This window comes from Solanum stenotomum, chromosome 12 (assembly GCF_019186545.1).
Source record: "Solanum stenotomum isolate F172 chromosome 12, ASM1918654v1, whole genome shotgun sequence".
NCBI classification, from domain to species: Eukaryota; Viridiplantae; Streptophyta; class Magnoliopsida; order Solanales; family Solanaceae; genus Solanum; species Solanum stenotomum.
Window position 1 is genome coordinate 5839587 of NC_064293.1, and position 15890 is coordinate 5855476.

Here is a 15890-nt window from a genome sequence, read left to right on the forward strand (position 1 = left end):
GCATTGTTCTTATACTGTGAATGCATAGATGATGGCAGAATTTCAACTGAAAATGGAAGTAATACCTAGAAATTTAATGCTTCACTTGACTTGTAGGAAGCTTGTTTATTACTTCTCAGAAAAAAATTTTAAATATGAAGCTTGTTTGTAGTGACAAAACTGCTAAGAATTATGAACTCACAGGTGTCTTAGTATTTGGTTTAGGTACTTGTATTCCTTTTCTTTTAGCTAATTTACTATATTTGAGGAATTTGCATGATTTACCCTCTACCTAGCTAGTTACAACCATTCTAGACAGTTACATCAATGTAAATGAATGATCCAGTAACATTATTCACCATAGTTTGGAAGCTAAAGTTTGAAAAACAAACAGTGGCCACTACTAAATCCACTAAGCCATGAAATTGAACATGTAAACAAAAATAAGCTAAAACTAAGACAATGTTGTTGCAATGAGTGGAAAATTAGGGAAATGGATGAAATTGTTTCTAAGGGAAATGGAGAAATGAGAGGAAAGGGGTGGGTGAAATGGTTTCAAATGGAAATGGAGAAATGAGGGGAAAAATTAGGGATTACGAATATTAGTCTATGTGGAAATGAATGAAATTGTGGCGCTTACGTGGCATGCCATGTGTCATCCACATGACATTTAACAGCTTCAATTAATAAAAAGGGTATTTTTGACCCAATAGTATGTCAAGAAGGATAGTTTTGAGCCGGAATATAATTTAAGGGTAAATATGAGCTATTTCAGATAGTTTAAAGATATTTTTTAAGCCTTTTCCGTAGATTCAAAAACACTACGACTAAGAAGAAGAAAGAAGATCAGGAGGAAACATGTTTATGCCGGGTACAACTTAAATGTCAGCGACCAAATAGGTCTGCCCGTATATATTTGAGGCGAAGATGGCTAACTTGAGTTAAATATGGCTAAAATTAGTTATTTCTTATACTGTATTAAAAAATATAATGTATGCATTAGTTTTAGGTATTACTAGTATCATGTTTGATACATGTTTGGTATTAATGTATGCGTAACTAATAAATGAAAATTCAGTATTCGTAATGCAAGGTGTTTTAATTTATGTATTAGCATATTTTTTTTAAAAATTGTCCCTCAAAATCTTTTCTATGTCTTTTCCACCATATTTGTAGAGGATATTTTTATACACAAATATTAATACATCAAATCAAACAATGTAAGAAATAATATTTGCATAACTAATAGACGAAATGGTTTTATGGACCCTTGGACTTGTATGAGCTTGTATTCTGAACCTTTCAATGTACCTCTTCACCAACTGAAACCTTAAACTCAATGAAACTCAACATGTTAAATCCCTCTGATTGTTAACCAAGCTTATGTTGCAACTTAATTGTTGAGTTGGCACAAATACGTAATTTCACATTAAAAAAAGGAGCGTAGAAATAAAAATTTAGACTCAAAATAATTAAAAGAAAAAAATAGAATAAACGGAAAAGGGCTTAAAATACCCCTGAACTATTGAAAATGGTACAAAATTACCCTCCGTCCACCTATTGGCCCAAAAATACCCTTAACATCTACCTTTAGGTCCTATATTACCCTTCTTTTTAACGGACCCTAATTTAAACCCAATTAATAAATTAATTAATGACGTGGCATTCATATATTGGTCATCCTATAATTAATCTAAACTAATTTAAAAATCCACCCAATCCCAAATAAAATCGACCCGCCCCCAAATCAAATTCCAATTAAAAAGTCTCCACACTTCACGATCATGGCTCGTCTTGCACCGGCCACCTGCGTGTGACAGAAAAATGAGAATGTTACAACTCTGGTAGAAGCATCCGGCAAACATATCATCAAACACTTCACTTTCATTTGGTCATTTCAATTCCATAACCCAAATCTGGAGGAAGAAACCGGCAAACACTGCTTAACTTTCTGAATTATTTGGTATATTTTATGTGAAGGTTTATACTGAATTTTTATTGTAGATTAACTTTTCAATGGTGTTAGTCCTTTTCTTTTAGTGAATTTCCATATTATGGGGAAGAGTGGAGGCACAATGCGTACCAAAATCTCAGATTATTAGCCATTATTAATCTATAGCATTTAGTGGTTAAGTTGCTTGCAGATTTTGAGTGATTATCGGAGCAGATTGTTAATCAATACTATTTAATTTGCAGCAAAAGTAATATAAATCGCATAATGGAAACTCTGATTGATTCATTCTTGGCAGATTTGGAGGAATTAGACGAATTATGTGAAAATACACGTGATAAATCGCTTTTAATTACAATGATATTGATGATCTAGATAATGTTTCAAAGCTACAAAAATCACATAGCTACATTGATATAATGCAGAAAGTTGAAGATGCTATAATTTTCGCGAGAACTCAAACGGGAAAAGACAGATGGGTTAAATAAATTTGGGGCGGGTTGATTTGATTTGGGAATGGGTGCATTTTTAAATTAGTTTAGATTAATTATAGGATGACCGAATGCCACGTCATTAATTAATTTATTAATTGGGTTTAAATTGGGGTCTGTTTAAAAAAAAGGGTAATATAGGACCTAAAGGTAGATGTTAGGGGTATTTTGGGGCCAATAGATGGATGAAGGGTAATTGTGTACCATTTCCAATAGTTCAGGGGTATTTTAGGCCCTTTTCCGTAGAATAAAAGAACAAAAAAAAGAACTCACTTCTTTCTCNCCCCCCCCCCCCCCCCCCATTTCTTTTCCTCTTTCTATCATCACCTTCCTTATTCTTCCCCCACCCAATCTCCCATTTCTTTCGTTCTCCATCCCCACTCCTTTCCAATTTCTTTCTCTTTCTTCTTTTTCGTTTTCTTTTCCCCTAAGTTAGAAATGAAATCGTGCAAAAAAATAGAACATTATGAACAAAGAAAAATGGAAAAAATTGGCTCAATACACAGCCGCGGAAGAAGTATGTCTAATGAGAACTTTTTTTTTGTTGCAATTTTAGTGCTCATCTTTAAATTTGCTATTGTTATTGATTTGTCTTTCTTTTTCATTTTCTGAGGTAAAGTGAGAAAGATTCGATAGTTTGAAAGGTGAAAAGTAATTATTGAATGTCTTTGTGAAATTAGATGAAATATGTTGCGTAAAATTGTATAGAAATATTACAATATATTGATATATTAAAAGTGATTCATTGGCATTAATGGAGAAAAGGATTTTACAAGGGTTGGTCAAGTAACAATGAAGGGACTAATGGAGTGAAAAAGAAGAAAACAGAGTTATTTTAAAAAATTAAATAATAACTGATGTGTCATATAAAATCTGATGAGGATGATGACATGTCAATTTTATTGTGCATTTGAACTTCATACAAAGCCAAAGGGATTTAAAGTGTTGAGTTTCATTGAGTTTAATGTTTCAATTGGCAAGTAGTTAAATAAAGAGGTTCAAATAAAAACTCATAAGTACAAAGGTCCATCAAACCATATTGCCTAACTAATACCGGCATTACTAATAAAGCCCCTATTCAGCATTATTCTTATACACCATATCAAATGACCCCTCAAAGAGTAAGTTGGATTGGAAAGGAAAGCAAAACACATACGTAAGATTGCTGAGTGCTGTCAATTTCACAGAAATAGCAAAAATCCTCTATAATATCGGTACTAATACAAGTCGCATATGGCCAATTTGTCAAGTCATCAAAAAGCTTCAAAACCAAACAAATTCCCTATACGAAAATTGGCAATGCCAATGCAAGAGGTAAAACATGCAGCCACAAGTGACTGCTGATTCTTCAGTAAACAAGTATACTACCACTGTAACTGTATTGATTGCATTCCCTGTTGTAACGGTAGAACTACACGGAATAACGATTCTTGGCAGCTCTGTCAAGCTTCTTTGCATCATCCTGCAAAACAAATGGTTCTTGATGAGAGTTGCAAATCAATGATTGAGCAAATCAATGATTGAGTATATAACCAAGACATCTTACATGAAATATAAAGCCAATTGTGTCATTGTAATCCAGAAACTCTTTCCATTGTTTACCAATGCTCACCTGCAATGAAATGCTCATTTAGATACAAGTGGATGAGGCTAGTAGACAGGGGGGAGGGGGAATGCGGAATGCCGTATCGTGTAATTCTAGAAGAAAAAGTAGGAATGGACAAGAAATAGGAGTGGGAGGGTTGGAAACATGAAAAAATAAAATTGGTTTAGAATAACCAAAGTGGCAAGACACATGCATTATCTCAGAAGTAGTCAAAGATATGTAGCTACTGTATAGATGGACTGGGTAAATTCAACCACACAGTGAATAGTACTCTATCAATTTGGGGGCAAAATACTTCTTACTACATTTTCGATTCTCACAAGCCTCTCGTCATTGGAGCCAAGTAACATCGGCAATCACAAAATCATACAAAAAAATAACTATTTTACAAGACTGATGCTGCAACTCAAGGAAACATACCAAAATTTTACAGACCACCTAATACAGGCAGAGACCAACTAGGAACATAGCACTCCTTATTAATTCAATGTTTCATAGGGAAAAGAAATTTAAAAAGAAAGGCCAAAACTGAACCATTTATAGAGTTCCGTATGGATACGCAACCACTACACCTCAATCCCATACAGTGGGGAGTCGAGTAACCATGTTTCTCCATTTAAGCCAACTCATCTCATCGTACCTTACGAATATGAGAATGCAAATTCTAAAACTACATCCTGCACTCGAAGGGAATACTGAAAACAACCAATGGTTAACACCAAAATCTGCCAATAAACTATCTAATTTTTAATTCTGATATCGTAGCATACAACTTGCTCTGTTCCTGTCCCAAAGCTTTGCTTTTCATTCCAGTTAAAAATATCAATGCATTTAAGTTGATTGTATTCATAGTTTCGTAAAAGATTTAGAATGTTTTGGAATCCAGGCTGTTCTTCTCCAAGCCATTATTGCTAAAGCTACATAACAGAGAATGCAGATGGTGAAAAGTTAGCTCCACCTGTTAGAAAACAATACTTAACTTCAAGACTTCACTAATGGTAGATGACGTAACAGTTACAAGTTTCTGAAACCAAAATAAGAGTTCAGGGGTCCATCACTGAAAAAAAGCATAAAGGTAAAATAGAAACTTCTTAGAAAATATAGGGGGTTTTCCTAGAACTGCTATGAATGGATAACATAATGAAAACATATCAATTAATAAACTTCCGCTAACTATTATTAGTCAGGAATCGCATTTCAATTTTAAGCTGTAGCTTTGGCCTTTTCAACATAAAAAATAATTTGTTATTTTTCTACAAGTAACTAAATATTTTTTGAAATAAAGTAATTAAACATTTAAAACGTTTCGAAGTAGAGATGTCTATCTGATCACTAGTAAGGTTTGAGTATAAGGGGCTATCTTTAATTTAGCCTTAGAAATATATTTAAATACAATAATTACTATGCCTCAATCCAAGTTAGTTGGGGCAGGCAGTATGAACACATCATAAATGCTTTGTTTGAATCCATAATATTTTTATATTCAGTATTTTAGGACATCTTTCGCTGGGTATGTTGTTGAATTTTAGGACATCCAACAGTAAGATTTCTCACATATGCTCTTCCAGTGGTTATGTCTCTAATATACTAAGAGTCTAGTAAGCACTAGTCTTTTAGATGGTATCACCCATACGAATTGTCAATGTACTTTATTTTTTAATATTTTTGATGGGTTCGTACATTATATTTTTCATCTTTTGCTAGAACAACCTGGATTCCAGAATATTCCAAATTCTTTGAGATAACTCCTTTCTAGGTCTACCTCCTCTTTCAACACCATCAATAATGTTTTTACAGCTAACAACTGGTGCTTAAGAAAGCCTACATAACACATGGCTACACATCTCAAGCAATAGTCTCTCATTTTATCATTCTAACCTTCTAACACATGTGATCATTTCTAATCTCATGTAGCTATTATGACTGCACATTTGTCTTAACATTGGCATATCTGTAGTACTAATCTTGTGGATATTTTCGGCTTTAGAGGCCCAATATTCACTCTAATACAAAAGTGTTAGCCTCGCAGCCATTCTTAACAACTTCTCTTTCCCTTTGGTAGGTATCTTACTATCACATAACATTTATGTGGCACTCCTTTTCAACCATCTTACTTGAATATTCCTATGCTTCGCATTTTCATCCATCATTCCATTCTCCTGAAACAATGAGCCTAAACATCTGAATTGTCAAACATTTAGGTACCTCAATCCATTCTAATGTCACCTCAACTTCAGTCATATCTAGCTGGCTAAACTTGCAGAATATGTATTATGTCTTACTCCTACAAAGTAACTTTGGTTGTATGATATTTGTTCACATTATCATCCCAAACCCAGATAAAGGAAGAGGACTGTAGTAGATTAACAACCAACACAAAACTTGTTATGCCATGATGAATCCGTATAATGCAAATTTCAAAATGTATTCTTCCCATAATAAAATTGTAATGACCCGGTCGGTCATTTTTTGAAAGTTTCGTGAATTTACCGTTTTGCCCCTCCCGATATCGACCCTGAGTCTCTTATGATTGAGTTTGAAAAAGTTGGTTTTAAATTTTGAGTTAAAAGTTGAGAATTTGATAAGTTTTTGCTTTTGAAAGGCTAAGTTGCTCAAAAGTGGTTTTTGGAGCCTTTTGGAGCTTCGAGTGTCTGAATGGAATTCCATCGATTCCATCAATCCCGTGGAATCTGAGCTGTGAGAGTTGTTGGTTGCAACTTCCGAGTTTTTTTGAGATTTGAGGTCCTAAGTTGTGAAATTGTGGAAAATTAGCCCTTGGGTTGACTTTGGTCAACATTCGGGGTTCGAATGCTCGGATCAGAATTTTTGAGAGTTTTGTTGGATTCAGGGGATGATTTTAGGCCCAGGTGAGATCTCGTCGATTTTTGAGAGTTTCCGAGCTTGTTTTAGACTTTTAGGCATTAAGTTAGTTTCTTGTGGTTTTCACGGATGTCGGGTAAAGGAGACCTCAGATTCGTATTTTGACAGTTCCATTGAGTCCGGAACGTCGAGTATAATTGATTTGCATATGTGGTTTGTGTGCAAGGAGTTCCGAATGAATCTCGAGGGTCCTTTCGATGTTTTCGTGTTGGCTGATGTTTCTGGTGCTGCAGTCTTTGCTTATGCGGAACCTGGTTCGCAAAAGCGAGACTGGCCTTTTGGGCGGGGTTCGCTTGGGCGGGGTTCACCATGGTTCACTTTAGCGATGGTCACTTAAGCGGAACCTGGTTCGCAAAAGCAAGACCCCCAACTTTTGCGAGGTTCACTTAAGTGGAACCTGATTCGCATAAGCGACATCTGAGAGGGTTTTTGCCTGCCATTTTCGGGTTTTAAGGCCCATTTTTCATTTTTGAGCTTGGGGAACCCTTGGTGGCGATTTTTGAAAGGATTGTTTGTGCTAAGTCAATTGGGTAGGCTTTTATGATCCTAAACCTTCATTTTTCTTTGGTTATTTATGAATTTTGATTAGTAAATGGCAAGCTTTTATGATCCTAAACCTTCATTTTCCTTTAGTAATGTTTTCAAGTATTAAATTTTGGATTCAAACCTTTATTCTCGGAATTGGGTTTTGAGTTGATTGACCCATTTTTCAAAGTAATTGATGTGGGTATTGTTGTTTCCAAATATTTATTGTGAATACTTGATTGTTATAGATTGTGTGACTTCGGGAGTGATTCGGAAGGGGAAGAGACTCATCTCATGGAGTGATTAATTGTGTGATTTAAGGCAAGTGATCTCCTAAACCTTGTATTCTAGTAGAATTCGTGTACTTCCTTCGTTGCTTGTGTGTTGGGAGTAATGGGGATGGGGTGAAGGGTTTAATTGTCCACTTGATATATCTAAATGAATAAAAAGGGGTTGAATTGAAAAGGCTACGTGATGAACATGATGATGTGAATTGCCTTATTGTGACCCTTGTTGATTGATTGATGAAATGTTTGATAGCATGAATGTGGACTTGAATTGCATGAGTTAGTATCTCTTCCATGTGGTGTGATAGTGCTTGTGTGCATTGATTGTGGGACACCGTGATGAGACATGTGATGTTTATGATGCCGAGGTCATTGCCGGCGAGTGCTATTATGCCGAGGTCATTTTCGACAAGTGTTGTGATGTCGAGGTCATTTTCGGCTAGAGGATTGATATAAAGCCAATGGGAAATGGTTCCGGCTAGTGATATTATGCCGATGGGAAATGGTTTCGGCGAGGGATTGACTATTGTGACTTGAGGCATTTGGTGTTTATGTGTGACTTGCTTGTTAATTGTGTTCGAGACTTACTTGATTCGTTTGATTGTTGAACTGTGATTATTGAGCCTTGTGAGTTGTGCATTATAGAACTGCTAGGTTGGGTTGATTTCTGTGCAGGTTGTAGTTTGAGGAGGTTCGGTCGGAGTGTAAGGGGTATTCGATTTCTAGCTAGATGCCTTGTTTATAAGGTTGCTTGTTGGGTACCGTGTTGTTGGTACTCACTCCTTGCTTCTACACTTCTGTAGGTTTCGAGCCCGGTATAGCGTGATCGTCCTTCTATTACTTTCCGAGGCTTGTAAAGGATTTGGAGAGGTAGATGCTTGTTACTTCAACGGGCCCTCTTTTTCCTTTTTCTTTATACTTTGTTTTATTTGAGAACAAAGGCTGAGACTTGTAATTATTTCAATTCCTCACTTTATGTATTTAGTAGCTTGTATAGGCGACAGCCAGATTTTGAGGGTTTTAATAGAATGAATGTTTTCCGCTTTATCTTGTCTTGCTTTACTATTTCCGCATTTCTTTTGTTTCGTTGGGTTGAGGCTGACTTGTCTTGGTGGGAATAGACAAGTGTCATCACGTCTGTTGCTGGGTCGTGACAAAAATAGAGTCTACAAATACACAAGGTATTTACGTTTGAGCTATACGATGTTGTTGACTAAAATGTAAAACCAAAGAAGTGAAACTATTCAGGCCACTTTGTGTGCATTTTGACAAACCCACCAGGTATTTGTTACTTCTCAACAGCACAGGACCATCAAGGCTTAGACATATGAAAAGAAATCACCTAACACCTTTTGCCCCTGTAGGGATTTGAAAACTAGTCTCTCATGGTCCATTTCAGCATTGACCACAAGGTTAAACCCTTGGATGCATGAAAATGTTATATATATATATATAAATATATTGTGATATGGGAATAAGACAATACATCTTTGTTAGGAAATATGTATCAGTTTCTGATTGTGGTAACAGGCTATTTAAGGGAATTAAAATAGTACCTATAAAAATTAGTCTTTACTTACCGTCCTGATGATTAAATACAGAATATGAACACATGATGCCCGGAGCATTCAGCACTAAACTGCCTCTTTGCACATATATTTAACAAAATACTAGAGAGAATTCATGCAGCATAATATATATAGGAAACCTAAAACTTCATATATAAGTGCTCATAGAAGACCTAAAACAGCACATGTAAAGGCATGCTATTTCACAAGTAAACAGACACTCTTGATGCCATTATTTTCTCTTCATGCATGATGCATCTCTAAATGTAGATACACTTGTTAAGACAATTTAAAAAGTTCCAAGGATTTGACTGCAAGGCAGATATGCCCCTTTGTGACAATCTTTCCCCTTGGTCCATCCGTTGATGTCAATACATTTCTGTTAAAAACCACTTAGAAAGTTACTAGAATTGGAATTCAAAATCCAGCCAATCACCAATGTCATTACTCGAAAAAAACAATTGTGACCGACGTTCTCCGTCTCAAGCTTAACACTATCTACTGGTGATTCTAGTGTTGTCTACAGCCATTACTATTAAATGGCGTCACTAAATGGGATACATAACGTTTAAGCAAATCACGACAAAATTAGACACTACATTTTTTTATTTCTCAACTTAGTCCCACAAAGTAATGAAGCTGACTGTCAAAGCCAAAAAGCAGGTAGTAATAAGTACTTATATTATGCCTTTTTTGGTTTAAAGAAATTACCTGAGCTGTTTCATTGGCAGCATTCCTGGTCCACAGAGCTATTTTTTCTTGTCTAACTCGAACATTAATAACCGCTCCACAAATTTCATCTCCATAATCAAATTGCTCTCCAATCAGTGCCAGAAGCTACAGTTAATTCCATATCAGAAAATTTAAGGATGACCTTCATCCATATGGGAAAAGAAAAAAGCCAGATTAGACACAAGATTAAGAATCAGATAGGAACATCATGGGCATACCGTATACAGCCAGCAGGTATCAGATTTACCCCTAGAAAAGTTCATCGTCCACTTCCCTCCATTGGCACATACAGGATCTTCCCACTTTGGCTCAATTTTATTTTTAAAACAATGGAAGTCTGCACCCACGGCCAACTTGCTTGGGTGGTGGATGTTGTTGTACACACTGCAGAATATTCAACAGGAATATATCAAAATATCCAATCCATGATCTCAGAATATAAAATAAAGCATGCATGCTTCATGATCTTATATTTCTTTTTATAACTGGGCCAGCTTGCCCGCACCTCAACTAATTCCACAAGGTATCTGCTACATCCCACCAACACAAGTACCAAATAACTCTGAGCATCTTGACTCTTGAGAAAAATGTGGAAAACATATTGCCGGCACCACCAGCACATGTTTTCTTAGAAAATATGTGGTCTTATTTTTCCATTTTAGTTAGTGAGTAGAAAATACTTTCCACCATATGGTTGCTAAGGAGAAAAACAAATTTCCAACAATCTATATATTTTCATAGGATAATCAATAAAATATATCAAAATTGAAAGTGAAAAAAAGATGAGATTTTAAGGAGTAAGTTTTAGAAGCAACATTATTACTCCCTCCCGTTTCAATGTAAGTGTCTTAGTTTGACTAGATACGTTGTTTAAAAAAAATAAGGAAGACTTGAATCTTGTGGTCTTAAATTGAAGTTGTGTAATGCACCAAAATGCCCTTTAAATCTTGTGTCCATAAACATGCCAGAAATGTCGGAATCAAAGGGTTACCAAATATAAAAAGAAGCATTCTCTTTTAAGCAAACTAAAAAGATAATTAAGACACTTGAATTGAAATAGAGAGAGTATATTATAAGTATTAATATGTTTTTTTGAAATTAAATATATTATAAGTATTAATATGTTACTTTATCAAAAAAAAATTATAAGTATTACAAGGAAGTAGGTTTATGGCATGCAGCAGCCATCATCAATACATTAGCTTTTGTGTGTTCTGTGTCATGTCTTGAAAAAGTACGTTTTTGGTAATGTTCAGTAAAAGATCGACTTCAAAATAAATAATAAAAAATCGAATTCAAATTAAATAATAAAAGATCGACTTCCAAGTGGTCTTGATGACCCAAAAAAGCTATAGAAGGATTCTAACAGCTTTCTCTTGTACTGGGGTTCAATACCAGCTTCACAGTGGAGTGTTTTTCAATAAAATTACCATCTGTTTTTGTTATTTCATCAATAAAATTACCATTACTTATCAAAATATCATTTTGAGAAAGGTTAGTTATCAAAATATTTTGATGACCCAGGAACAAAAAAGAAGGAAAAAGGAGACCATAAAAGTAGTAAAACACAACAAAAATACAAAGAAGGCAGTGTATAGTACAGCCCAATTAATTTATGAAATAGAACTCTACTGCAGACCCGATACAACCTCCATAAAATGAATCTTCTAACAATTCTGGGATCTCAAAGCTATGTTTCGTGGACTCTTCAAAATTCATGTTGCACCCTTGTCAACACCTATCAACACGACATGAGTGTGGGTGTGGGATCAATACCTGATTTGGTCAACTTATCATGGACACTTTGACTACATTGAACAAGATGTATAGATTGATTGGGTATTTGATTTGATTTTTGAGTTTATGTCATATATATATAGTTATATAAAGTATGAAAATGATTTTCTATTACGTGAGATATCTTATGAATAAACTATTGGTGTTCATTTAGAATAAAGTTTTATTAGTTTTAGTTCAATGGCTTTAACATATCAAAATATATAGTTTATATGTCGTAATATATATTTTATTGGCCGTATCCCTGCACCCATATCCACAAATTTGCACTTAGATCCATACCCCAAAATTCTAAAATTTGTGTGTTGAAGAATCCAACCTCTAGATCAGCACCCATATTGGATACCCACACCCAAGTCCGAGCAACATAGTCTCAAAGTAAGATCACGCCCTCTCCCACAATAACCACTAATCTCAAAGTAAGACCACACCTCCCACTTTGTTCAGGGAACTTTGTGCCTCAATGCAGGGCCTAATTCTGATTCCATATTTGAATATTACATGTTCATACTTGCGCATCATCGCGATCTCGTGACATCATTTGAGTATATGATCTTCATCAAAAGTTCGCTCGACTTGATCTATTCCATCCATCCATACCCAAATCGATAGTCACAACTATATTACACATTTTTTTTATTTTTCCATTACATTGAGAGATCAAAAGGGGGAAAGGATGTAAATTTGAGTGCACCTATATTTCTCCTTATTTTCGTGTTTTGATCTTCACGTTTCAACACAATGATCTAGTTCAGGGCTTTTGAATTCCTTCAAACGCACAGTACTAAAGAACGTATACATCACAACAAGTTAATATACTCAAAGAAGCACATTACTTATGAATCTACATATTAATTAGCTATAATTAAAGGTGAAGTAATAAAAGCATGTCATGCATGGATGAATGGAAGTGAATTTTTCTAATGCATGTGTCATTATTTTCCATTCACAACTTAACAGAGAATTTGACAACTTCAAATAAGAAAACGAAAGCATAAAAAGCATACTACTACGAGTAAGTACTAGAGATTTATGCTACATGCAAGTATGTAAAATTCTAAATTTCTTCAAGTCATCCTTGATGCCTATTGTAACAACTGCTGTAAACGTCACTCCTCATGTATGTTTAAGAGGATCCAGGATTTACAGCAAAATTTTAACTGGCTTAAATTCACATTATATATGAAGATCTAATCATTACAAAAATTACAAATCGAAGGCAGATAATCAGAACATTAGAAACCCTAATCCTACCGATGAAGTTTTTCTCAAACGCCCAAAAAAATAAAGCAAAGTTAATGGTACCTCCAAAAATCTTCAGCAGCGGAGAAGGTGTAAATGGGGCGAATGGAACTACCCCAAGCAGCTTGTTTCGATTTCCCTGAAGGGTTATCGAACCAAAATGTCCAAGAATGTTCTAGTGGATGTTTCATAGTGATTTGTTTCCCTAAAAACGAGGCCGTATCATCCGATTCCCCTACGATCTCTCCTTCCTCACCTCCGTCTTCTACAGATGACGTTTTGTATTCCTCTGAAGCAGCTTTGTTTAGTTCATCAGCCATTTTTGGTGTTTTTCTCTAAGCTTTCGTCCAAGAAATTTGTGGGGTTGGTTATGGATTTCAGTTGAACTCCTCAAATTGTATTTGGGAAAACTCCGGTTTGTTTGTTGACAGTTTTCACTCTAGACCCGCTAATCTTTTACTTTTTGGGCTGGGCTGCAAATAGGCTTTCTGTAAAAACAAAAAAAATCACAAAGAGCCACTATAATAAACTTTCATAGTTATAGTTTGTACATTTACAGGATATAGTTACAATTTAAGTTATATTATTTGTATAATTCATGGATTTGTATAATTTGCGAGTATATTTATATAATTCAGTTATTTTTGTATAAACTTGAAATAACGAATTTATACAAACACAAACATCTTAACTTTAAGCAATTATACAAATTATATCATACAAAAGTTAACAAACTTGCGAATTATACAAACTCAGAACCCCAGCCCACGTAATTATCACTAAATATTGATCGTAAATGGTAATTAACTAAAACTATAGTTATGATGACTAATTAACTGGTATATGTTTGTTTAATCAGGTAATTTTCCCAAAAAAAAAGGGAAATTAAACGAAGTAACAAATCTTTCTAACTTAAAAAATAGCCCAATTATTATTTTATGTATAGGCATGTTGTATGGAGAAAAATATTGATTAGTCAAGAATTCACATATTCAAAAGTTTAAAGTTGCGAAAATGAGGATGTTGAGGTGGTTGTGTGGTCTTACTAGGAGAGATAAGATTAAAATAAGGATATTTGGGACAAGGTAGGAGTGACCTCTGATGGAGGATAAGATGTGAGAAGTGAAACTAATTAGATGGTTCAGGCATGTGAAGAAAAGATATACGCATGCACTGGTTTGAAGGTGTCAAAGGTTGGTTATGAATGGTTATAGGAGATGTAGAAGTATTAGGGAGAGGTGATTAGACTGAGCATGAGAAAGCACTAGCTTACCGAGTACATGACATTAGATAGGAATAGACACAAATTAGGGTAGAGGGTTTCTTAGGTAGTTAAGGGTAGTCTCATTTACACTTTCATACTAATAGTCATAGTATTCCTCTAGGAGTTTCATGTAATTCATCTTTATTACTATTTACAGTTTTTAACACTTCGATTATTGTATTATTTTGTGGTAGTGATTGTTACATTTGTTAATTTGTGTTGCCATGCTTTCTTTCGCATTTTGTCTTGACTTCTTCACTCTCGTTGTTCTTTTTCAAATTACTTTATAATATTTTTACTTGATCAAAGGTGCCATGCCGACACTTAGAGCCTCATAAGGCCCAAACATTTAAACATAGTGTATAGCTTTTGAACCTCTTGAATGTTCGTGGTCGACGAGGCATTCAAATAAAATGATTTGTCAGGTTAATATCTCAATAATATGTGTATATAAATCCAAGGCTAACAAGGTCAAACTCAAAGATACTTAGCTACCACAAGGCCGACAACGTTGTCAACAAAATTATTGAATACATAATTGATAACGCTCAAATGTCCTCTTTCAAATCAATTAAAACGGACAGCGGTCGTAAACAATAAAAAATTCAAAGAAGAGTCAGGGTCGAATCCCACAGAAAATGGTATATTGTGGAGAGTTACTATCAAAAAATTTGGACTTTAAGATCATTCATTTGCAATCGTAAGAACAAGTGGGTGGATACTTCCACCAAGTATATATAAAGCTTTGGTTATCAATTATCGAAATTCAATTAAAATGTTGAAGAATTCAAGAGTTAACAAGCAATCTAGGGGTGCGGGAATTGGAAATTGATGTCACATAGCGATAGTTGTGTTGCTCTATAGTGAAGAACATTCATGAATAGGCTAAGTCATCTTTATTAATGTTAATCATCTTTCGATCTCAAAGCATCTATGCATAGAATCTCATTTTGGTCTCATCTAAATGTCAACCTAAACAACCAAATACCTTACTCTATTCTCTCTTTCAAGAACAGGCCAAATAGATCCAACCCATAACCTTTAATTTCAAGCAAATTACAGACATCAAATATGAATTGCTAGTATCGAATTAATTACCCACTCCAATCAATCTCTTTCGAGCATCAACCGGAGATCAGGAGTAGGAATTGAGTTTGCAACCTTAACATAAATTAACCACATGCTTATTAGACCAAATTCATCTATTAACAACAACAAAATAGAGCATAGCACAATATCCACTAAATTAAATCAATACCCAACCCCATAATTGCACCCCTGGATCTTGGGGTTTTAGTTAACCCATCACAAAAAGTAGAGAGATTATACCTTTCATGAAAGATGTCATGGGTAACATGAAATTAAGCAATTACAAGTAAACTCACTTTGGATTCAACTTCAATTTGTCAATTTCAAGCACAAAGTTGTAAGATCCCAAAAGCTAGAAAAGTGTTCTTCAAAGATAAAGTGTATTCCCCTCTAAACTCTTCACACACTATGATATTTTCTATTCTATGTCATTTGATATCTAAATTCTCTCTCCTTAGGGCTATTTATAATTTTCCAAA

At 34.8% G+C, this 15890-nt stretch overlaps 1 protein-coding gene across 1 annotated transcript; it reads right to left on the reverse strand.

Annotated features, from left to right (window-relative positions):
- Positions 1-3552: 3552 nt before the first annotated feature.
- On the reverse strand, positions 3553-13503 carry LOC125848842 (eukaryotic translation initiation factor 4E-2). Its single transcript, XM_049528786.1, has 5 exons — positions 13122-13503; positions 10238-10403; positions 9999-10124; positions 3968-4033; positions 3553-3883 (listed from the first exon to the last, which is right to left on the reverse strand). The coding sequence occupies exons 1-5, from the start codon at positions 13376-13378 to the stop codon at positions 3833-3835; spliced, it is 666 nt and encodes a 221-aa protein (XP_049384743.1). The 5' UTR covers positions 13379-13503; the 3' UTR covers positions 3553-3832.
- Between the last annotated feature and the right edge of the window lie 2387 nt (positions 13504-15890).

Coding starts and splice junctions, on each gene's coding strand:
- LOC125848842 (XM_049528786.1), bottom strand. CDS start 13,378: ATGGCTGATGAACTAAACAAAGCTGCTTCAGAGGAATACAAAACGTCA. Junction 10,125..10,237: donor ATACCTGCTGGCTGTATACG/GTATGCCCATGA, acceptor AATTAACTGTAG/CTTCTGGCACTGATTGGAGA. Junction 4,034..9,998: donor CTGCCAATGAAACAGCTCAG/GTAATTTCTTTA, acceptor ATTTCATTGCAG/GTGAGCATTGGTAAACAATG.